Source organism: Temnothorax longispinosus, chromosome 5, assembly GCF_030848805.1.
Source record: "Temnothorax longispinosus isolate EJ_2023e chromosome 5, Tlon_JGU_v1, whole genome shotgun sequence".
In the NCBI taxonomy this organism is placed as follows: Eukaryota; Metazoa; Arthropoda; class Insecta; order Hymenoptera; family Formicidae; genus Temnothorax; species Temnothorax longispinosus.
Genome location: NC_092362.1, coordinates 15,019,169 through 15,044,367, shown reverse-complemented (window position 1 = coordinate 15,044,367; position 25,199 = coordinate 15,019,169). Strand labels below are relative to the sequence as shown.

Here is a 25,199-nt window from a genome sequence, read left to right as displayed (position 1 = left end):
AATATAAAACTTACTATACATAGTTATATAAATATACATGTATATATAGTATATACATACGCATAATATTATACATATGTTAAGCGGGGAGCACACACTTCTGCACAACGCATAATGCGTAAGCATAAGAAAATTGATTGGTCTATTTCCTTATGCACATGTGTATGGACCAATCAATTTTCTTATGCTTACGCATTATGCGTTGTGCAGAAGTGTGTGCTCCCCGCTTTATATATACACATCACACATAATGGCACTATTATGCTTAATGTAAAAAATGAAGTCATATTACATAAAGGACCAAGGGTCATAACGCAATCATTAAGATACGGGAGAGTGATCTTACATCATCTAGAGTCTTAGACGCTGCAGACTGACTCAGTAAACAAATAAACATTCAACGTGCTCGATAGTTATACAACGTAGTGAGAACTTGAGCGATATAAAACAGGTTCGCAGGTAACTTATTCATTCATTGGCCTTGTGAAAGTGACCGCGAGGCTATATCCTTCTGCTATACTTGCAGTAGTACGAGATCAGTCAACGCATGAAGTCGTAGCACGACGCTATGCCGACCGCGTACGATTAATAAAGAATTCGATGATCATCGCGTATCACGCATCTCGTATGCCCAGTACGCAAACGCCGGTTCTTCAATTAATCAGTTGACGACGGACGGCTGTTGATTTTACGAAGTGTTCGGCAAGATGCTGGAAGCGAACGACGCAGCGAAAATCCTGGACGACGACTCCTGCAAGATACATTTGCAGAAGTCGGAAAAATTGCTGCGACTCGGAAAATCGCGGAACTCGCAGATCTGCATCGAATTCAGCGATCTCTGTTATTCGGCTCGTCGCAACCGCAAAGGCAAGAACATTTCATCGTCTCACATATTTGTGAAAGTCGGGATTTTCTTGCGTTCTCAATATCCTGACACACAATTTACTCGTTACACTTCGTGATATCTTGAGACAGCTTTAGGTAGCTGTGTAAAAAATAACTGATCTAATCATTCGATTGAAATAGCAAGGTGCGGGCTAAACAAGTTTTTATTCTCATTATAAAGCTTATTATTAATTACTTATCGCAATATAAAACGATTATCTTGAAAATCTCCGGAATGTTCTAAAATTAATTATGTCATTAGGATAAATTTGTAATAAAAATACAAATCGTGTATTGTTTGCTCTAATTTTAAAATTAAAAATTTTCAAGTCTAAGAAACTAATAAAATATACTTAGGATTCCTTAGAGATTATATACATTCGAATATTAATTGCTCCAAACTCTCTCCACTGACTGCGGTTTACCATATATTATTCATGATACATATATTCATATATATAACATATATAACATATTATAATATGTCGATGGGTGTAACATATTTCAAAAATTATCTATTTGACAACCGATAGCGACAGCAGATACATCGCGTTTCGGATTTTGGCTAAAATTATCTCATTTACTAATTTAGGACTTAGCGATCCTGAAAATCTATGAATATGATTTATAAAACGCAGTTATAGGTGTATTGCGTATATGCAGTATTGTCTTGAAAAATTGTTTGATTTAAAGAAGCAGGTTTTGAAGGTTACACAGCTTCATTTGTAATTATAATTTAGATTAATTAACGCGCATGTCTTTCCAATTCCTATCAGAAAATTACCTAACACTTATCAGTTTCGCAATTAAATGTGCAACATGCAATTATATATGTGCGTATCAGTGCACATCAACATATAATATAATTGCAAGAATTTGAGATAATTATAAAACGAAATATATGTGCATGTATAATATAATGCTTCGAGTTTTTCTAGACAAATCTCTGTGTGATTTTTTTGGATCTTAGTGCGATTTTAATGTAAATGTAACACGCAATCAGATCGCGTTTCCCACGTCTTGTCTAAATATGGTTAAAGAGGAATGCTTACTGTAGGGATAGAGAAAACGATCCTGCGTAATGTGACGGGGTACTTCGAATCGGGAAAACTCACAGTAATAATCGGCCCTTCTGGCGCGGGAAAGACCACTCTGCTGAAAGTCACGTCGGGCGAACGACTGACCGACGTTAAGGGCATTATCACCATAAACGGTGTTGAACGGGACAGGGAAATGTTCCGCAAACGGGTGCGCTACGTGCCGCAACAATTCGATCTGTTGCCGTTTCTCACGACAAGAGAGACTCTCTACATAGCAGCTCGGCTGAAACTCGACGTTAATCAGGACGAACAAGCGATTCGCTTAATTGTAAGTAAAATACAAATACAAAAGAAACGCTCCAACCGCTGTGCATAAAATGTATTATTAAATAAATAACATACATATAATAATTATATATAAAAATATATTTTATATATCATTATTTCTACTATATAATAAGCTTGCTGTGACGAACAAAAAAATTATATATAGATTGATGCACCATCAGATATTATTTCCGTCAGGTGAACGACATCGCGGAGAGTCTCAGCTTGTCAAATTGCCTGGATACATTGGCGAAAAAATTAAGCGGTGGCGAACGAAAGAGACTCTCCATCGGCGTGGAAATGATCACCAAGCCATCCGTTCTCTTATTAGACGAGCCAACAAGCGGTGTCGACAGTGCAGCGTCTAATCAGGTATGATGATATATAAATATATTAATGCAGATTAATGCAGATTACATCAATAGCGATTGTTTTACAAAAACATTCGCTATTATAACAAAAATCAATATTTAATTCTTGTATTCTACTAAAAAAGCGCAAAATATTCCAGCAATATCGTAGCAACGTTGCAACATTCCTGAGACGTAGCTGGAATATTATTATATAGTATTGTGATCGAGAATAATAAACATTTCTGATTATTATATTTTGTTCTGCGATATCATTAAGGCGTTCTTAATGCGCTGCATATATCCATACGTTTTGCATTGAATAGCTCGTTAACATGCTGCACGGTATGGCGAGAGAGAACTGCACTGTGGTTTGCGCAATACATCAACCCAGCAGTCAGATGATTTCGCTCTTCGATGACATTATGGTACTTAACCAAGGCAGAAGTATGTACTGTGGTCCAAAGAACGAGATCTTAAATACGTACAGCATCGCCGGGTTCACGTGTCCCATCTTCTACAACATAGCAGAATTCGGTAACGTCGACTCTATCGATCCGACTTAATAAGTAAATTATAAAAAAGCAGGAGAATTAGAAAAAGAGTATTAACATAAAATATTTTAGAGCTGTGCGCATTTTTCTTATATTTCTTAGATTTTTTCTTATTAATCTTGCATAGCAAATTTGTTAAATTTATTAAAAAGATAGAGTAACAAACAGACTTCTTTAAGACAGATGTGTTCTTAAGAAAAAGTATTCAAAAAGTTTACCTTGCATAAACTGAAATATTCTCGATATCTCGAAAAACATCAAGATTGTAAAACTTGATATAAATACAATTCTCAATATATTATGTGCAAATACAAAGAAAAATGCTCACATTAATTGTTTAATTTGATGTAGTATTGCTTATTACATGAATTGTGACTTTATCACTTTTCAATGTTACACAACATGTTTACTACACAATATTTATGATATTAAATCATTTAAAGCATATTATTAATTTGAAAAAAATGGAGAACAATCCACATGTAATATTGATTGTGTTTTCCTGATTGCAGTACTTGAGGTAATAACAGAGCAACGAGGTGGAGATTTAGAGAATTTATACAAGATCTGTTGCGATGAATACGAAAAGTCGAGATCGCGCAACAAACCTAATGAAAATGGTAAATATGATGTTATAATTAATAAAGTTATTAAACGGTTATATATTTAAACGTTTCTTAATTATCTCGAATTTTTGTTAATCCATAATAATTTATTAATAATTCATTAACAATTATTTTAATAACTTATACTAATGAATTACATACAATGTTTTTTCCATCTTGCTTCGCGATGATTGGATAATAAAAGCGTGAATATTTTATCTAACGAGAATATCCACAATATTCTTTATTTTTAGAAATATTAGATCAGGCATTGAGTATCTCTAAACTTCAAGGACTATATCTCTTTTAAATTCGGTTGATTAGACTTAGCTTTATATGCGATCAAAATTATGGATCTTTGATCGCGTATAAAGCTGGGTCTAATCAACCAAATCTTAAAAAATTATATATGAAATAGGGGTAGAAAAGACTGAGAAATATAATAAAATTAGAAATATTTATTCGATATTTTCAAATTTGCGGAAGTTAGAGTAAACACGGACATCAAATCTGCACATACACATATATACGTACGGACATGCGATTTTAATGCAATATTTCGACATTTTAGAATACTCTGAACATATTAACATACATATATAATTCTTTTGCGTATGATATAAAATTAATGTTATTCGAAAAGCATAAATATATAAAGCGAGACAATTCAAAATTATGAGAAATAATTTTTCAGTCACTAATAACTCTCAATAATTGAATTTTTTTATAGAAACGTCTAATTCTAACCAGAAATGTGAAACAGGCGACATAGATACGTCCACAAATAATATAATACCAAAAAAGTCGACATGGCAACAGCAAAAGATTTTATTTTTAAGATCTTTAATTTGCATCAAGCGAGATATTGTGAGTAAAAACTATCGACAGTTATATTCAAACAATTTGGTTAAAAAATCAAAATGCTATCATTTTGTGTGATTGATCTTTCAGACCTTGACAAAATTAAGATTTGCGGGGCACATCGCAAATGGCCTGTTTTTTGGAGCAGTTTTCTATAATTTTGGTGACGACGCGGAGAAAGTGCTCAGTAATACCGCTTGCTTATTTATTTCTGTGTTATTTTTATTCTTCGCAAATTCTATGCCTGCAGTATTAATGTGTAAGTGACACAGATTTTTCTAACAATATTTCATACTTCTGTATATTTTTCTACGTATATATAAATATAATGCATAATTTATGTGATTTTGTTGGCAAATAACTAAATTACATATATTATACTATTACTATCTTTTTGGTAATTCTAAAAGACTAAAAGAAGAATAAAATCAATTTCTTTGACGGTACTTTCAATTTCTGCGTTTAAAATTATGATAAATACGTTTTATGATTTTCATAAATAGCTGTACCATGTTAATCTGATTGTAGTTCCCACAGAAGCGACAGTATTTCTGCAGGAATATTTAAATAACTGGTATTCTTTGAGGGCTTACTATAGCGTAAAAATACTAACGGATCTCCCGTTACAAGTATGTTTTAATGCAGTATTATTTGTATTATTATTAATTATTACTAATTATTTCTTTCAGACATGAACTTCTGGCTAAATATCACCTAAATATATTGTCATTGGTTTTGAAATCAATTAAAAATTTGTCTAATTTCTAGATACTTTGCGCCTCATCTTTTTTGCTTATATTATATTATATGACAGGGCAGCCAATGGAATATATTAGAATTCTACAGATGTGGAGCGTTGGCCTGTTAATTACAATTATTGGACAAACGGCCGGGATGCTTACAGGCGCAGCTTTTGGCACTAAGGTATTTCAGCTGCGGTATTTTTTTATTATTTTAATTAATATTTACACTATTAGAAAAGCTATAAAAAAGGCTACAATAAGTCAACATTACATACTTATTACAATATTATATCGGATAATATCGCGGCTATAATTATTTGTAATAGTAAAATAAGTTAATAAATCATTAGATGATTTATTTATAACAATAAATAATTTTTCAGTATATATACGTATATATTGAGCAGCTTATACCATTCAAATTTCAAATTGATTGTTATTCAATATGTATGAACAGATAATGTAGCTGACCAAGTATAATTTCTTTCAGTCAGGTTTCTTCTTAATACCGGCAGTCAGTACACCATTAGTGCTGTTCGCCGGATATTTCTTGAAATTTAGAGATATATCGGTATACCTACAGCCTTTATGCGCTACGAGCTTTTACAGGTACAGACAATTTAATTATACCATAGCGATTACTAATATTAAAAATTTTTTGCATTTTAACTTATTATTACTACATGATGTTTTCCATATGAAACGTTTTTTATAATAATTTATAATGGCTATTTATAAACAGTTGTTCTTGCTTCCTATTTGTAGAAACACTATTTTATTGTATTTCCAATTTGCCTTATTTTTTCAGTAAATTTGAGAAATGTAAATTTTATTATTTATTTTATTAGATACACATTCGAAGGAATGATGCAGGCGGTTTATCTTAATCGATCAAATCTGTCGTGCTCGGAAATCTACTGTTACTTGCGTTCGCCAAACAAGATTCTTTCGATGATGGATATGCCAACAGTGTCATTTTACGTTATTCTGATAGTACTTACCTTTTGGATACTCTGTTTACACATAATCACCTATGCAGTACTTTGTTGGAAAATTTATTTTGCAAGAAAGTAACGTGTTAATACTTATCTTAAACAAGAAAGTATTATCTAAGTATGTCTCAAACAAAAAATTAATGAGTAAAAAATTGTATAAATTTTTTGTACCTAAATATATAACACAATCAGCGTAAACGCCGGTTCCTCAATTAATCAATTCATGACCTTCTGTAAGCCTATTGAAGTTCAAATGTGAACTGCGCGCTGCGCTCCCCTCCACCGTTCCTTAAGCTTTCACATTGCGCACACAATTCACGCTGTCTCACCAGTCAAATGGAAAATAGACCTTGAATATTCCTATAGTAAAGCCTTGTGTCCACGATGCTAGAACTGTGTCAGAGTTTAGGTTTAAGCCAATGAAACTGCTATTTTTCTGTAAGAGCTGCAAGTTGATTGGCTTAAACCAAAACTCGGACGCAGTTCTAGCATCGTGGACACAAGGCTTAACACAAGCTTCATTGAAATTCATTTTTAACAAGAAGTTGGCAGTATCATTCACTGAAAAGAGGCGAGTGTCATCATTAAGTAAAAAAAAAGAAGAAGAATTAATTAATTGACGGCGGACGCCGGCTGGTAATTTTACTTAGTGTTCGGCAAGATGCTGGAAGCGAACGACGCAGCGAAAATGCTGGACGACGACTCCTGCAAGATCAGTTTGCAGGAGTCGGAAAAATTGCTGGAACCCGGAAAATCGTGGAACTCGCAGATGTGCATCGAATTCAGCGATCTCTGTTATTCGGTTCGCCGCAAACGCAAAGGCAAGAACATTTCATCATCGTCCAACATATTTTATGAAAGTTGCGATTTTCCTGCGTTCTCGATATTCTGACCCAATTTACTCGTATTACGCTTCGTGATATCTTCAGACAGCTTTAGATAGCTGTGTTTTAAAAAGATCTAATCATTCGATTGATAATATAGCAACGTAAGCGCACGTCATTACATTGCGATACATATATGTTACACAAATATAATACGTATGTTGTGTTGTGTCGATTTATTAAATTCGCCCAATCGTAAATTCGCGCGTAAATCATCATTTTTAATGTTGTGAGTTTTCAGCGCACAAATATCATCTATATGTCGCAACATTTTAACTGAAATTTAATCATAAAATAAATACAGCTTAATATTTTAAAATGCGATGTACATTATGTACTTATGTTTAAGCTAAGTGCGAAAATATTAGCAAAGTGAGAAGATATTAAAACTTATTCAGCAATCTGTTTTTAAAACTTATAGAAATTCGGCATCCCTACGCCACTGAACTTACATCCGGTTCTAGTCGTTTATCTCCAGTTATGTTATGAGTTAAATTAAAAAAAAAACTGACACAATTAATTTAAAGCTTAAACCAAGATTAAGATTCTAATTTCGTAATAAAATAAATAATTAACAATAAAAACATTATTTTCCGCTCGTTTGAAGTAAAGGCTATAATGAGGAAAAGGACCAATATACGAGGATTAATCGATGTTACAACAATTTTAAATTATATCCAGATTTAGTAAATTATTGACGTTTCGTACCGTACTCGGACTTCATCAGAATTGTCAATTAAGTGAATAGTTAATTACTAACTTATATAGGGGTCAAAACGTAATCAATTAAACATGGAGACGTACCGCAATCACAAAGTCAAAAACTTAACATTATAGAACGCTTTCTTCTCAAGTCAGTCGATCATGCTTCAATTATATTTCCGTTTTATTGAGTAGGTATATCGTCGTCCCGTGGAGACCCATGAGTCCACAATTTTTAAAGGAACCATACATTTCTGGACCATCTTAGTGGTAACTGGATAAATGTATTCAAATAAGATGATTTAGTATGACCGACTCAATAAAATTATAAACCGAGACTTACATAAGTGTTCAGAGCATGACGAGAACCATGACAGGCAATAATTGGTTCTCGTCATGCTCTGAACACTTATATAATTCAACAAATCTGGATATAATTTAAATTTGTTGTAACATCGATTAATGCTCGTATATTGGTCCTTTTTCTCATTATAAATGTTGAGGTCCACTAGTTGTATTTTGCTACCTCGAGAAGGAGTCGAGAGAAAACTCAGTAAATAGGATCTTGTATGTTAACAAAGAGAAGTTTTTATTAGCACATCCAACTCGTGGCTAGGTATGTGAGCGACTGACTAACGCACGGCTCGCAGACCGGTAAACGGAAGCTCCGTGTGGCGGGCATGCGCACAAAAAAGAAAAATATGTCTGACTTACTCTAACAATAAATAATAAAGCTGTGGATTATATATTGACGTACGTGTCCGCGTTTGTAATTATTTTGATCGCAATAGCAAAATTTTAAGTAAATAACAAAAGATTACGTATGTTAATTATCAAATTTTTCACATTAGCATGTACAAGTAACTAATACAACTTTGTTAATTTCCTAAATAGAGTTAATGTTATGATCGTACAAGATTTCGTGTTTTAGAAAAGCATGTTATTTTATAAGCCGTAAGAAGAGCTGAATGTCTTTATATAAATTAATTAAAAATAATGACGTAAATATTTTATTTAAAAATAAAATAAAAATGTCATAAGTTATGATCCGCAAACAAGTTCTTGTTCTCATTAAAAAGCTTATTATAATTACGTGTCGCAATATAAAACAATTATCTTGAATATCTCCAGAGTGTTCTAAAATTATTTATCTCATTACATAAATGTGTAATAAAAATACAAATCGTGTATTGTTTGCTCTAATCTCAAAATTGAAAATTTACAAGTCTAACATATCATATAATATGACATATATTCGTATAACATATTATAATATGTCTAAGATGTGTGCTACATATATCAAAGATTATATATTTAACAGCCGATAGCAACAGCAGATACATCGCGTTTCGGATTTTTGCTAAAATTATCTCATTTATTAATTTAGGACTTAGCGATCCTGAAAATCTATGAATGATTTGTAAAACGCAGTTATAGGTGGTATTGCGTATATGCGCATTATTTTCTTGGAAAATTGTTTGATTTAAAGAACCAGGTTTTGAAGATTACACAATTTTATTTGTAATTATATAATGCGTTTTCCACGTGTTGTCTATAAATATGATTAAAGAAGAATGCTTACTGTAGAGACCGAGAAAAAGATCCTGCGTAATGTGACGGGGCATTTCGAATCGGGGAAACTCACAGCAATAATCGGTCCTTCTGGCGCGGGAAAGACCACCCTGCTGAAAGTAGTGTCGGGCGAACGATTGACCGACCTTAAGGGTATTGTCACCATAAACGGCGTTGAACGGGACAGGGGAATGTTCCGCAAACAGGTGCGTTACGTGCCGCAACAATTCGATCTGTTGCCGTTTCTCACGACAAGAGAGACTCAATCACCTATGCAGTACTTTATTGGAAAATTTATTTTGCAAGAAAGTAACGTGTTAATACTTATCTTGAACAAGAAAGTATCTCTCTCTAAGTATGTCTCAAACAAAAGATTAATGATTTAGCAGATATTAAAACTTATTCAGCAATCTGTTGTTAAAACTTATAGAGATTCGGCATCCCTACGCTACTGAACTTACATCCGCTTCATGTTTTCATGATCATTTCAAAAATTCCAAGCAGTTTATTTTTAGGTGGATTTCTGACACGTGAAATTCACCATATATGAACGTGCTCGACAGTTACAACATAGTGAGACCTTGGGCGTTATAAAACAGGTTTGCAGCAAATTCACTCATTCATTCGCCTTGTGAAAGTGACCGGCTCGCGGCTGTCGTTCTGCTAGACTCAAACTACAGTGCTACAAGATCAGTCAACGTTGATAGTCGTAGCACGACGCTATGCCGACCGTGTACGATTGATAAAGAATTCGATGATCGTCGCGTATCACGCATCTCGTATGCCCAGTACGCAAACGCCGGTTCTTCAATTTAGTTGACGGCGAACGGCTGCTAATTTTACTAAGTGTTCGGCAAGATGCTGGAAGCGAACGGCGCAGCGAAAATGCTGGACGACGACTCCTGTAAGATCAATTTGCAGGAGTCGGAAAAATTGCTAGGACCCGGAAAATCGTGGAACTTGCAGATGTGCATCGAATTCAGCGATCTCTGTTATTCAATTCGTCGCAACCGCAAAGGCAAGAACATTTCATCATCGTCCCACATATTTCTGAAAGTTGCGATTTTGCGTTCTCGATATCCTGACACAATTTACTCGTACGCTTCGTAATATCTTCAGACAGCTTTAGATAGCTGTATAAAAAAGAACTGATCGAATCATTTGATTGATATAGCAACGTAAGCGCACGTCATTACATTACAATTGTAGTACCTGTCACACAAATATAATACGTATGTTGTCTCGATTTGCGCGCTAAACACCAATCCGTCTGATGATTTCGTGTATTTACGTATTGATATGTTTATTAAATTCGTCCAATCGTAAATTCGCGCGTAAATCATCATTTTTAACGTTTGTGAGTTTTCAGCGCACAAATACCATCTATATGTCGCAACATTTTAACTGAAATTTAACCATAAGATAAATACAGCTTAATATTTTAAAATGTGATGTACGTACACCATTATGTACTTATGTTTAAGTTAAGTGTGAAAATATTAGCAAAGTGAGAAGATATTAAAACTTATTCAGCAATCTGTTTTTTAAACTTATAGAGATTTGGCATCCCTACACCACTGAACTTACATCCGGTTCTAGTCGTTTATCTCCAGTTATATTATGAGTCAGATTAAAAAAGAAACTGACACAATTAATTTAAAGCTTAAACCAAGATTAGATTCTAATTTCGCAATAGAATAAATAATAAAGCTATAGATTATACATTGACGTATGTACGTGTCCGCGTTTGTAGTTATTTTGATCGAGATAACGAAATTTTACGTAGATAACGAAAGATTACGTATGTTTTATCAAATTTTTCATATTAGCATGTATGAACAAGTAACTAATACAACTTTGTTAATTTCCTAAATAGAGCTAATGTTATGATCGTACTAGATTTCGTGTTTTAGAAAAGCATGTTATTTTATAAGCCGTAAGAAGAGCTGAATGTCTTTATATAAATTAATTAAAAATAATGACGTAAATATTTTATTTAAAAATAAAATATAAATGTCATTATAAGTTATGAATGTTATGATCCGCAAACAAGTTTTTGTTCTCATTACAAAGCTTATTACAATTATGTGTCGCAATATAAAATAATTATCTTGAATATCTCCAGAGTGTTCTAAAATTATTTATCTTATTACATAAATGTGTAATAAAAATACAAATCATGTATTGTTTGCTCTAATCTTAAAATTGAAAATTTTCAAGTCTAACATATTAAATAATATGACATATATTCATATAACATATTATAATATGTCTAAGATGGGTGCGACATATGTCAAAGATTATATATTTAACAGCCGATAGCGACAGCAGATACATCGCGTTTCGGATTTTGGCTAAAATTATCTCATTTATTAATTTAGGACTTGGCGATCCTGAAAATCTATGAATGATTTGTAAAACGCAGTTATAGGTGGTATTGCGTATATGCGCATTATTTTCTTGGAAAATTGATTGATTTAAAATTTAAAGAACCAGGTTTTGAAGATTACACAATTTTATTTGTAATTATAATGCGTTTTCCACGTGTTGTCTATAAATATGGTTAAAGAAGAATGCTTACTGTAGAGACCGAAAAAAAGATCCTGCGTAATGTGACGGGGCACTTCGAATCGGGGAAACTCACAGCAATAATCGGTCCTTCTGGCGCGGGAAAGACCACCCTGCTGAAAGTCGTGTCAGGCGAACGATTGACCGACCTTAAGGGCATTGTCACCATAAACGGCGTTGAACGGGACAGGGGAATGTTCCGCAAACAGGTGCGCTACGTGCCGCAACAATTCGATCTGTTGCCGTTTCTCACGACAAGAGAGACTTTCTACATAGCGGCTCGGCTGAAACTCGACGTTAATCAGGACGAACAAATGATTCGCTTAATTGTGAGTAAAATACAAATACAAAAGAAACGCTCCAACTGCTATGTATAAAATGCAGTATTATTAAATGAATAATATATATACATATACATAATAATTATATAAAAATATATTTTATATATTATTATTTCTACTATATAATAAGCTTGCTGTGGCGAACATAAATAATATGTAGATTGATGCACCATCAGATATTATTTCCGTCAGGTGAACGATATCGCGGAGAGTCTCAGCTTGTCAAATAGCCTGGATACATTGGCGAAAAAATTAAGCGGTGGCGAACGAAAGAGACTCTCCATCGGCGTGGAAATGATCACCAAGCCATCCGTTCTCTTATTAGACGAGCCAACAAGCGGTCTTGATAGTGCGGCGTCTAATCAGGTATGGATGATATATAAATATATTAATGCGGATTACACATCAATAGCGATTGTTTTACAAAAACATTCCCTATTAGCCGACATAAATCAATATTTATTTCTTGCATTCTATCAATACAAACGCAAAATATTCCAGCAATATCGTAGCAGCGTTGCAACATTCCTGCGACGTAGCTGGAATATTATTATATTGTTGTCGAGAATAATAAACATTTCTAATTATTATATTTTGTTCCGCGATATTATTAAGGCGTTCTTAATGCGCCGCATATATATCCATACGATTTGCATTGAATAGCTCGTTAACATGCTGCACGGTATGGCGAGAAAGAACTGCACTGTGGTTTGCGCGATACATCAACCCAGCAGTCAGATGATTTCGCTCTTCGATGACATTATGGTACTTAACCAAGGTAGAAATATGTACTGTGGTCCAAAGAGCGAGATCTTAAATACGTACAGCATCGCCGGGTTCACGTGTCCCAGCTTCTACAACATAGCAGAATTCGGTAACGTCGACTCTACCGATTCGACTTAATAAGTGAATTACAAAGATACAGGAGAATTAAAAAAAAGAGTATTAACATAAAATATTTTAGAGCTGTGCGCATTTTTCTTATATATTCTTTTACTTGAGAGCCGATTTCTTCTTATTAATCTTGCAAATTTTACTATATAATATTTATGATATTAATTAAATGATTCAAAGGATATTATTAATTTGAAAAAAAAAATGAAGAACAATCCACATGTGATATTGATTGTGTTTTCTTGATTGCAGTACTTGAGGTCATAACAGAGCAAAGAGGTGGAGATTTAGAGAATTTACACAAGATCTGTCGTGATGAATACAAAAAGCTCAGATCGCGCAATAAACGTAATGAGAATAGTAAAATATACTGATACATACATTATTAAACGATTATTCCTTAATTATCTCAATTTTTTGTTAATCCATAATAATTCATTAATAATTCATTAACAATTATTTTAATAATTTATACTAATTTATACAATGTATACAATTTTTTCCATCTTGCTTCGCGATGATTGGCTAATGAAAGCGTGAGTATTTTATCTAACGAGAATATCCACAATATTCTCTATTTTTAGAAATATTGGATCAGGCATTGAGTATCTAAACCTCGAGGACTATATCTCTCTTGTGTATGATGTAAAATTAATGTCATTCGAAAAGCATAAAGATAAAGCAATACAATTTAAAATTATGAGACATAACTTTTCAGTCACTAATAACTTTCAATAATTGGATTTTTTTTAGAATCGTCTGATTCTAAGCAGAGATGTGAAACAGGCGACATAGATACGTCCACAAATAGTATGATACCAAAAAAGTCGACATGGCAACAGCAAAAGATTTTATTTTTAAGATCTCTAATTTGCATCAAGCGAGATCTTGTGAGTAAAAACTATCGAAAGTAATATTCAAACAATTTACTTGAGAAATCAAAATGCTATCGTTTTGTGTGATTGATCTCTCAGGCTTTGACAAAACTAAGATTTGCGGCGCATATCGCGAATGGCCTGTTTTTGGGAGCAGTTTTCTATAATTTTGGTGACGACGCGGAGAAAGTGCTCAGTAATACCGCTTGCTTATTTCTCTCTGTGTTACTTTTATTCGTCACAAATACTATGCCTGCAGTACTAATGTGTAAGTGACACAGATTTTCCTAATAATATTTTATACTTCTGTATATTTTTTTTACGGATAAATATAATGTATAATTTATGTGATTTTATTGGCAAATAACTAAATTATATATTATATACTATTACTATCTTTTGGTAATTCTAAAAGACTAAAAGAAAAATAAAATCAATTTCTTTGACAATACTTTCAATTTTCCGTGTTAAAATTATAAATACGTATAAATACGTTTTATAATTTTCGCAAATAGTTATACCATATTAATCTGCTTGTAGTTCCCACAGAAGCGACAGTATTTCTGCAGGAATATTTAAATAACTGGTATTCTTTGAGGGCTTACTATAGCGTAAAAATACTAACGGATCTTCCGTTACAAGTATGTTTTAATGCAGTATTATTTGTATTATTACTAATTATTATCAATTATTTCTTTCAGACATAAAGTTCTGACTAAATATTACCTAAATATATTATCACTGGTTTTGAAATCAATTAAAAATTTGTCTAATTTCTAGATACTTTGCGCCTCATCTTTCTTGTTTATATTATATTATATGACAGGGCAGCCAATGGAATATATTAGAATTCTACAGATGTGGAGCGTTTGCCTGTTAATTACAATTATTGGACAAACGGCCGGGATGCTTTCAGGCGCAGCTCTTGGCACTAAGGTATTTCAGCTGTGGTATTTTTTATTATTTTAATTAATATTTACGTTATTAGAAAAGCTACAAAAAAGGCTACAATAAGTCAACATTACATACTTATTACAATATTATATCGGAAAATATCACGGCTATAGTTGTTTGTAATAGTAATACGTTAATAAGTCACATTAGACAATTTATTTATAATAATAAATAATTTTTCACTTTAAATATGTTATATATATATTGAGCAGCTTATACCATTCAAATTTCAATTTGATTGTTATTTAATATGTATGAACAGATAATGTAGCTGACCAAGTATAATTTCTTTCAGTTAGGTTTCTTATTAATAACGGCAGTCAGTATACCATTAGTGGTGTTCGCCGGATATTACTTGAAATTTAGAGAAATGTCGGTATACCTACGGCCTTTAAGCGCTACGAGCTTTTACAGGTATAATACAGACAATTTAATTATACCATAGTGATTACTAATATTAAAATTTTTTTGCATTTAAACTTATTATTACTACATGATGTTTTCCATATGAAACGTTTTATATAATAATTTCTAATGGCTATTTATAAACAGTTGTTCTTGCTTCCTATTTGTAGAAATACTATTTTATTGTATTTTCAATTTGCCTTATTTTTTTAGTAAATTTGAGAAATGTAAATTTTATTGTAGATACACATTCGAAGGAATGATGCAGGCGGTTTATCTTAATCGATCGGATCTGTCGTGCTCGGAAATCTACTGTTACCTTCGTTCGCCAAACAAGATCCTATCGATGATGGATATGCCAACAGTACCATTTTACGTTAATCTGATAGTACTTAGCTCTTGGATACTCTGTTTACACATAATCACCTATGCACTACTTCGTTGGAAAGTTTATTATGCAAGAAAGTAATTAAATACTTAGAGAATACTTATCTCAAGCAAGAAAGTATTCTCCAAGTATGTCCCAAACAAAAAATTAATGATTTAGCACATTTTCTTTGTAACAGTAAGTAGAATGTTAAGAGAGACAATAGGATCAGAAATGTAAAAATTGTATAAATTTTTTGTACTTAAATATATAACACGCTCAATAATAACAATGTAATAAGATTTATTTTCTTATAACTGATTATGGTGATAATGTAAGAATTGGTGTTATTATAATAAAATAAATTTAATATAACAGTATAATAAACTAAAATATCTTAAGGTACAAGTGAATAATCAATGAGTCGAATTGACAAAGTTGACGAAAAAACCCCTAAAATAGATAATTTTTTAACAGGAATACCCTTTTGTTTTAAGTCCTTTTATTAATAATTGTTGAAAAACGTACACTGCTACCTACTGTGTTGTAAGATCGTCTGAAATGATAGCTATAAAACTGTAATAATGACGAACTTTAACGTTCATTTTATAATAATATAGCAGTGTGAATCGAAGCCTAATTATTGTTTATTTTAGATGGAGCCAGCCAACATTATAAAAATAAATACAATTTGCATAATTTGCTTTATTATGCGCGTGATTTTTTTTATAGCGTGATTTATTTATAAAAAATATAAAACACAAAGACTCCAGAACTATTTTTCATTTTATAGTCATTGGTTAAAAATATATTATCTATATTTATGTAGTATTAAATAAGTAAATTAATTTAAAAAGATATTGATATTATAAAAATATGATGTTACAGAGTTTTTGGCTAAAATTTGGCTGAAAATCCAATTTTATTTCGGAAAAAATATTCTTTTACAAGTGGATCCTATTGCGATTACTTATTTAAAAGTATAAAATTAATTTTTTTATATTATTAAACTTTTCTCGCTAAAATTAACTTTTTTTATCTGAAAGTACGGGAAAAATCCTAAAAAAATTATATCTCTAAAAATTTTGTATATTTTGTAATTTTAGCTACAAATATAAAAAAAAAGAAAAATTTCTTAAAACGTTCTTATCTCCAATATCTTGGATGCAAAGCATATAATATTAATTATTTTTGTCTTTAACTTTATACATTATGTGCACTAACATGTTTTCATGATCATTTAAAAAATCCTAAAAGCAGTTCATTTTCAGGTGAACGCCTGACACGTGAAATGCACCATATATATACACACACTTAATGGCACTGTTATGTTTAGTATAAGAAAAAAAGTCATATTACTTCAAAGACCAAAGGTCAAAACGCAATCATTAAGAAGAGCGATTTTATCATTTATATCATACAGACGCTGTAGACACTGACTCAGTAAACATTCAACGTGCTCGACAGTTACAACACAGTGAGAACGTGTGCGTTATAAAACAGGTTTGCAGCAAATTCACTCATTTATTCGCCTTGTGAAAGTGACCGGCTGTCGTTCTGCTAGACTCAACGAACTGCAGTGCTACAAGATCAGTCAACGCATGAAGTCGTAGCACGACGCTATGCCGACCGTGTACGATTGATAAAGAATTCGACGATTGTCGCGTATCATGCATCTCGTACGACCAGCGTAAACGCCGGTTCTTCAATTAATCAATTGACGGCGGACAGCAGCTAATTTTAATAAGTGTTCGGCAAGATGCTGGAAGTGAACGGCGCAGTGAAAATGCTGGACGACGACTCCTGCAAGATCAGTTTGCAGGAGTCGGAAAAATTGCTGGGACCTGAAAAATCGTGGAACTCGCAGATGTGCATCGAATTCAGCGATCTCTGTTATTCGGTTCGTCGCAACCGCAAAGGCAAGAACATTTCATCATCGTCCCACATATTTCTGAAAGTTGCGATTTTGCGTTCTCGATATCCTGACACAATTTACTCGTACGCTTCGTAATATCTTCAGACAGCTTTAGATAGCTGGTATAAAAAATAACTGATCTAATCATTCGATTGATATAGCAACGTAAGCGCACGTCATTACATTGCAATTGCGATACATGTCACACAAATATAATACGTATGTTGTCTCGATTTGCGCGCCAAACCCATCCGTCTGATGATTTTAATATGTGCATTAAATTCGCCCAATCGTAAATTCGCGCATAAATCATCATTTTTAATGTTGTGAGTTTTCAGCGCATAAATATCATCTTTATGTCGCAACATTTTAATTGAAATTTAACCATAAGATAAATACAGTTTAATGTTTTAAAATGTGATGTACGTACACCATTACGTACTATTGTTTAATCTATAAGTGCGAAAATATTAGCAAAGTGAGAAGATATTAAAACTTATTCAGCAATCTGTTTTTAAAACTTATAGAGATTCGGCATCTCTACGCTACTAAACTTACATCCGCTTATAGCCGTTATATCTCCAGTTATTTTATGAGTCAGATTAAAAAAAAAATTGACACAATTAATTTAAAGCTTAAACCAAGATTTAGATTCTAATTTCGCAATAGAATAAATAATAAAGCTATGGATTTTATATATTGACGTATATGTACATACGTGTCCGCGTTTGTAGTTATTTTGATCGAGATAACGAAATTTTACGTAGATAACAAAAGATTACGTATGTTAATTATCAAATTTTTCACATTATTATGTATGTACAAGTAACTAATATAACTTTGTTAAGTTCCTAAATAGAGCTAATGTTATGATCGTACTAGAAAAATGTTTAGAAAAGCATATTATTTTATAAGCCGTAAGAAGAGCTGAATATCTTTATATAAATTAATTAAAAATAATGACGTAAATATTTTATTTAAAAATAAAATAAAAATGTCATTATAAGTTGTGATCCGCAAACAAGTTTCTGTTCTCATTACAAAGCTTATTATAATTACGTGTCGCAATATAAAACAATTATCTTGAATATCTCCAGAGTGTTCTAAAGTTATTTATCTCATTACATAAATTTGTAATAAAAATACAAATCGTGTATTGTTTGCTCTAAAATTAAAATTAAAAATTTTTAAGTCTAACATATTATATAACATATATTCATATATAACATATCATAATATGTCAGATGGGTGCAACATATGTCAAAGATTATATATTTGACAGCCGATAGCGACAGCAGATACATCGCGTTTCGGATTTTGGCGAAAATTAACTCATTTATTAATTTAGGACTTAACGATCCTGAAAATCTATGAATATGATTTATAAAACGCATAGATGTATTGCGTATATGCGCATTATGTTCTTGGAAAATTGTTTTATTTAAAGGAGCAGGTTTTGAAGGTTACACAGCTTCATTTGTAATTATAATTTGGATTAATTGGACGTGCATGTCTTTTCCTATCAGAAAATTACCCAACGTTTATCAGTTTCGCAATTAAATGTGAAATATGCAATTATATATGTGCGTATTAGTGTACATTACTATATAATATAATTGCAATAATTTGAGATAAATATAAAACGAAATATACGTGCATGTATAATATAATGCTTCGAGTTTTTCTAACAAATCTCTGTGTGATTTTTTTGGATCTTAATGCGATTTTAATGTAAATGTGACACGCAATCAGATCGCGTTTTCCACGTGTTGTCTAAATATGGTTAAAGAGGTATGCTTACTGTAGGGACCGAGAAAACGATCCTGCGTAATGTGACGGGGCACTTCGAATCGGGAAAACTCACAGTAATAATCGGCCCTTCTGGCGCGGGAAAGACCACCCTGCTAAAAGTGGCGTCGGGCAAACGACTGACCGACGTTAAGGGCATTGTCACCATAAACGGCGTTGAACGAAACAGGGGAATGTTCCGCAAACAGGTGTGCTACGTGCCACAACAATTCGACCTATTGCCGTTTCTCACGACGAGAGAGACTCTCTACATAGCGGCTCGGCTGAAACTCGACGTTAATCAGGACGAACAAGCGATTTGCTTAATTGTAAGCACCTAAAATATAAATACGGAAGGAAACGTTCCAACCGCTATGTATTATATAAAATGTATTATTAAATAAGTAATATATGTATAATAATTATATAAAAATATATTTTATATATTATTATTTCTACTATATAAGCCTGCTATGGAGAACAAATTAAAAAGTTGTATAGATTGACGCATCATCAGATATTATTTCTGTCAGGTGAATGACATCGCGGAGAGTCTCAGCTTGTCAAATTGCCTGGATACATTGGCGAAAAAATTAAGCGGTGGCGAACGAAAGAGACTCTCCATCGGCGTGGAAATGATCACCAAGCCATCCGTACTCTTATTAGACGAGCCAACAAGCGGTCTTGATAGTGTGGCGTCCAATCAGGTATGATGATAAATTAATGCATATTTTAATGCATATTAATTTATTAATGCAGATTACATCAATAGCGATTGTTTTACAAGAACATTCGCTATTAGCCGACATAAATCGATATTTATTTTTCTTTTAATTCTATTAATAATTCCTATACAAACGCAAAATATTCCAGCAATATTCCTGCGACGTAGCTGGAATATTATATTTTATTCCGCGATGTCATTAAAGCAACCATCAAAGCGTTCTTAATGTGCCGCATAATCATAAAATTTGCATTGAATAGCTCGTTAACATGCTGCACGGTATGGCGAGAAAGAACTGCACTGTGGTTTGCGCGATACATCAACCCAGCAGTCAGATGATTTCGCTTTTCGATGACATTATGGTACTTAACCAAGGTAGAAATATGTACTGTGGTCCAAAGAGCGAGATCTTAAATACGTACAGCATCGCCGGGTTCACGTGTCCCAGCTTCTACAACATAGCAGAATTCGGTAACGTCGACTCTACCGATCCGATCCGACTTAATAAGTAAATTACAAAGAGACAGGGAAATTAGAAAAAGAGTATTAACATAAAATATTTTAGAGCTGTGTGTGTGTGCGCATTTTTCTTATATTTCTTAGATTTTTTCTTATTAATCTCTTGCATAGTAAATTTGTTAAATTTATTAAAAAAATAGAGTAACAAACAAAGACTTCCTTAAGACAGATGTATTCTTAGGAAAAAGTATTCAAAAAGTTTACCTTGCATAAACTGAAATATTCTCGATATCTCGAAAAGCATCAAGATTATAAAACTAGATATAAATACAAGTCTCAATATTATGTGCAAATACAAAAATAATGCTCACATTAGTTGGTTAATTTGATGTAGTATTGCTTATTACATGAATTGTGGCTTTATCACTTTTCGATGTTACACAACAATCTTACTATATAATATTTATGATATTAAATGATTCAATGGATATTATTAATTTGAAAAAAAAATGAAGAACAATCCACATGTGATATTGATTGTGTTTTCCTGATTGCAGTACTTGAGGTCATAACAGAGCAAAGAGGTGGAGATTTAGAGAATTTACACAAGATTTGTCGTGATGAATACGAAAAACTCAGATCGCGCAATAAACGTAATGAAAATGGTAAAATATACTGATACATACATTATTAAACGATTATTTCTTAATTATCTCGATTTTTTGTTAATCCATAATAATTCATTAATAATTCATTAACAATTATTTTAATAATTTATACTAATTTATACAATGTATACAATTTTTTCCATCTTGCTTCGCGATGATTGGCTAATGAAAGCGTGAGTATTTTATCTAACGAGAATATCCACAATATTCTCTATTTTTAGACATATTGGATCAGGCATTGAGTATCTAAACCTAGAGGACTATATCTCTCTTGTGTATGATATAAAATTAATGTCATTCGAAAAGCATAAAGATATATAAAGCAATACAATTTAAAATTATGAGACATAACTTTTCAGTCACTAATAACTTTCAATAATTGTATTTTTTTTAGAATCTGATTCTAAGCAGAAATGTGAAACAGGCGACATAGATACGTCCACAAATAGTATAATGCCAAAAAAGTCGACATGGCAGCAGCAAAAAATTTTATTTTCAAGATCTCTGATTTACATCAAGCGAGATAATGTGAGTAGAAACTATCGAAAGTAATATTCGAACAATTTGCTTGAAAAATCAAAATGCTATCATTTTGTGTGATTGATCTCTCAGACCTTGACAAAACTAAGATTTGCGGCGCATGTTGTGAATGGCCTGTTATTAGGAACAGTTTTTTATAATTTTGGCGACGACGCGGAGAAAGTGCTCAGTAACACCGCTTGCTTATTTTTCTTCCTGTTATTTTTATTCTTCGCAAATGCCATGCCTACAGTACAGATGTGTAAGTGACACAGATTCTTCTAATAATATTTTATATTTCTGAATTTTTTTACGTATAAACGTAATGTACAATTTATTTATTTTGTTGACACATAACTAAATTATATATGTATAACTACGATTCTTTTGATAATTCTAAAAGACTAAAAGAAAAGTAAAATCAACTTCTTTGGCGATACTTTCAATTTTCCGCGTTTAAAATTATTATAAATGCGTTTTATGATTTTCTTAAATAGCTATGTTAATTTGATTGTAGTTCCCACAGAAGCGACAGTATTTCTGCAGGAATATTTAAATAACTGGTATTCTTTGAGGGCTTACTATAGCGTAAAAATACTAACGGATCTCCCGTTACAAGTATGTTTTAATGCAGCACTATTTGTATTATTACTAATTATTTCTTTCAGACATGAAGTTCTGGCTAAATATCACTTAAATATATTTGTCATATGTTTTGAAATCAATTAAAGATTTTTCTAATTTTTAGATACTTTGTGCCTCATCTTTCCTGTTTACAGCATATTATATGACGGGACAGCCAATGGAATATATTAGAATTCTACAGATGTGGAGCGTTTGCTTGTTAATTACAATTCTTGGACAAACGGTCGGGATACTTACAGGCGCAGCTTTTGGCACCGAGGTATTTCAGCGGCGGTATTATTTTAATTAATATTTACGCTATTAGAGAGAAAAGCTACAAAAAAGACTATAATAAATCAACATTGCATACTTATTACATTATTATATTGGAAAATATCGCGGCTATAATTTATTGTAATTGTAATAAGTTAATAAATCATTAGATGATTTATTTATAATAATAAATATATTTTCAGTTTATATACGTATATATTGAGCAGCTTATACCATTCAAATTTCAATTTAATTGTTATTTAATATGAACTGTAATGAACGGATAATGTAGCTGACCAAGTATAATTTCTTTCAGTCAGGTTTCTTCTTAATACCGGCAGTCAGTACACCATTATTGCTGTTCGCCGGATATTTCTTGAAATTTAGAGAAATATCGGTATACCTACAGCCTTTAAGCACTATAAGCTTTTTCAGGTACAGACAATTTTATACCATAGCGATTACTCATATTAAAAATTTTTAGCATTTGAATTTATTTGAATTTATTATTACTACATAATGTTTTCCATATGGACCGTTTTTTATGATAATTTATAATGGCTATGCATAAACAGTTGTTTTTGCTTCCTATTTGTAGAAACACTATTTTAATGTATTTCCAAATTGCCTCATTTTTTCAGTAAATTTGAGAAATGTAAATTTTATTGTAGATACACATTCGAAGGAATGATGCAGGCGGTTTATCTCAATCGACCGTATCTGTCGTGCTCGGAAATCTACTGTCACTTGCGTACACCAAACAAGATTCTCTCGATGATGGATATGCCAACAGTACCATTTTACGTTATTCTGATAGTACTTAGCTCTTGGATACTCTGTTTACACATAATCACCTATGCACTACTTCGTTGGAAAGTTTATTATGCAAGAAAGTAATTAAATACTTAGAGAATTCTTATCTCAAGCAAGAAAGTATTCTCCAAGTATGTCTCAAACAAAAAATTTTCTTTGTAACAGTAGGTAGAATGTTAAGAGAGACAATAGAATTAGAAATGTAAAAAATTGTATAAATTTTTTGTACCTAAAAATATAACACGGCCAGCGTAAAAGCCGGTTCTTCAATTAATCAATTCATGACCTTCTGTAAGCCTACTGAAGTTCAAATTTGAACTGCGCGCTGCGCTACTTTACGCACACAATTCACGCTGTCTCACCAGTCGAATGGAAAATAAATCTTGAATATTCCGATAGTAACACAAGCTTCATTGAAATTCATTTTTAACAAGAAATTGACACTATCATCCACTGAAAAAAGGCAAGTGCCATTAAACAAAAAAGAAGAAGAAGAATTAATCAATTGACGGCGGACGGCTGCTAATTATACAAAGTGTTCGGCAAGATACTGGAAGCGAACGACGCAGCGAAAATGCTGGACGACGACTCGTGCAAGATCAGTTTGCAGGAGTCGGAAAAATTGCTGGGATAAAATAGAGAAAATAATTAAATATTAATAATTATTTATTTAATGATCATAATTATGAATTTTTTTAATGCGATAACGCTATTACTTACGACGGAGTACTTTATATTTGCTCGGTGTCAAGTGCTTACGCGGTGATCTATTGTAGCTCAACATGTGTTTTCTACTCCTTTATACATCTATTTACTAGTGTGTGTTTAGTCATAAAATTAAAAGTAACTCTCGCAAAAACACTCCGTGACCACGTTGTTTTAGATATTCCCAAAAGGATAATTGTATGAATTTTCCGCAGCCTACATATATATCTAGTAAGAAATATATAATAGTAAATAATTACATTTTTATTTACAAATATACAAATTTAAAATTATACAATGTTGTATGAATGAAATATACCATACCTCATCTCCTTCTTTTTTATATAACGCAAAGTTCTCTGGATTCACTTCCCGTATATCTGACGACAGCCGATTATTAAATACATTATCATTATCTGTATCATCACGCCCTTCTGCTAATTCCCTTAGAACTACATAAAAATTAAATTATTTTTATAAAATGTTACTTTATATATATATAATCTACTAAATTACAAGGAAAAAAATTTTCTTCAATTAAATCTAAGAAGTATGATAATATTGTAAATCTATACCTCTTTTTTGGTCGGTAAATAATGCAACTACTTTGTCTGGACGGAGGAGTTTCTACATACTCATTTATTAATGAATAATAAAAATATAAATAAAATTACGTTAATTAAAGAAAATAAAAAATTGCTTCATTCTACAAAACTACATTACCTGATCTTTCATCATCATCATTATTGACGGTGTTATGCGGTGATTGTGCATGTTGGTTTCCTGGAC

General features: G+C 32.1%; 3 protein-coding genes across 6 annotated transcripts; all 3 read left to right on the top strand.

The window, feature by feature from the left end:
* The first annotated feature begins 313 nt into the window (after positions 1-313).
* On the top strand, positions 314-6,558 carry LOC139813066 (ATP-binding cassette sub-family G member 1-like). 2 transcript variants are annotated; one of them, XM_071778341.1, is made up of 12 exons: positions 314-451; positions 527-867; positions 1,943-2,253; positions 2,451-2,624; positions 2,929-3,139; positions 3,669-3,776; positions 4,492-4,628; positions 4,713-4,881; positions 5,151-5,251; positions 5,391-5,546; positions 5,856-5,974; positions 6,214-6,558. In XM_071778341.1, the coding sequence occupies exons 2-12, from the start codon at positions 708-710 to the stop codon at positions 6,437-6,439; spliced, it is 1,872 nt and encodes a 623-aa protein (XP_071634442.1). In that variant the 5' UTR covers positions 314-451; positions 527-707; the 3' UTR covers positions 6,440-6,558. The 2 variants fall into 2 exon arrangements, with proteins under 2 accessions (XP_071634442.1, XP_071634441.1); XM_071778340.1 differs by having other exon boundaries at positions 315-459.
* A 224-nt stretch (positions 6,559-6,782) lies between these two features.
* Positions 6,783-16,224, top strand: LOC139813068 (ATP-binding cassette sub-family G member 1-like). Of its 3 annotated transcripts, none has more exons than XM_071778344.1 (13): positions 7,039-7,181; positions 9,534-9,724; positions 10,034-10,536; positions 12,105-12,415; positions 12,620-12,793; positions 13,091-13,301; positions 13,574-13,669; positions 14,075-14,211; positions 14,296-14,464; positions 14,737-14,837; positions 14,977-15,132; positions 15,446-15,564; positions 15,799-16,224. In XM_071778344.1, exons 3-13 carry the CDS (start codon positions 10,377-10,379, stop codon positions 16,022-16,024), a joined length of 1,860 nt encoding a protein of 619 aa, XP_071634445.1. In that variant the 5' UTR covers positions 7,039-7,181; positions 9,534-9,724; positions 10,034-10,376; the 3' UTR covers positions 16,025-16,224. The 3 variants fall into 3 exon arrangements, with proteins under 3 accessions (XP_071634444.1, XP_071634445.1, XP_071634443.1); XM_071778342.1 differs by having other exon boundaries at positions 13,574-13,681; XM_071778343.1 differs by lacking the exons at positions 9,534-9,724; positions 10,034-10,536 and adding an exon at positions 6,783-6,931 and having other exon boundaries at positions 7,011-7,181; positions 13,574-13,681.
* Positions 16,225-17,435: 1,211 nt separating this feature from the next.
* On the top strand, positions 17,436-23,983 carry LOC139813069 (ATP-binding cassette sub-family G member 4-like). Its single transcript, XM_071778345.1, has 11 exons — positions 17,436-17,841; positions 19,644-19,954; positions 20,159-20,332; positions 20,610-20,820; positions 21,366-21,473; positions 21,871-22,004; positions 22,089-22,257; positions 22,513-22,613; positions 22,744-22,899; positions 23,209-23,327; positions 23,564-23,983. The coding sequence occupies exons 1-11, from the start codon at positions 17,682-17,684 to the stop codon at positions 23,787-23,789; spliced, it is 1,869 nt and encodes a 622-aa protein (XP_071634446.1). The 5' UTR covers positions 17,436-17,681; the 3' UTR covers positions 23,790-23,983.
* The last annotated feature ends 1,216 nt before the right edge of the window (positions 23,984-25,199 follow it).

Coding starts and splice junctions, on each gene's coding strand:
- LOC139813066 (XM_071778341.1), top strand. CDS start 708: ATGCTGGAAGCGAACGACGCAGCGAAAATCCTGGACGACGACTCCTGC. Junction 2,254..2,450: donor AACAAGCGATTCGCTTAATT/GTAAGTAAAATA, acceptor TATTTCCGTCAG/GTGAACGACATCGCGGAGAG. Junction 3,140..3,668: donor CTACAACATAGCAGAATTCG/GTAACGTCGACT, acceptor TCCTGATTGCAG/TACTTGAGGTAATAACAGAG.
- LOC139813068 (XM_071778343.1), top strand. CDS start 7,022: ATGCTGGAAGCGAACGACGCAGCGAAAATGCTGGACGACGACTCCTGC. Junction 12,416..12,619: donor AACAAATGATTCGCTTAATT/GTGAGTAAAATA, acceptor TATTTCCGTCAG/GTGAACGATATCGCGGAGAG. Junction 12,794..13,090: donor ATAGTGCGGCGTCTAATCAG/GTATGGATGATA, acceptor TGCATTGAATAG/CTCGTTAACATGCTGCACGG.
- LOC139813069 (XM_071778345.1), top strand. CDS start 17,682: ATGCTGGAAGTGAACGGCGCAGTGAAAATGCTGGACGACGACTCCTGC. Junction 20,333..20,609: donor ATAGTGTGGCGTCCAATCAG/GTATGATGATAA, acceptor TGCATTGAATAG/CTCGTTAACATGCTGCACGG. Junction 22,005..22,088: donor TTTACATCAAGCGAGATAAT/GTGAGTAGAAAC, acceptor TTGATCTCTCAG/ACCTTGACAAAACTAAGATT.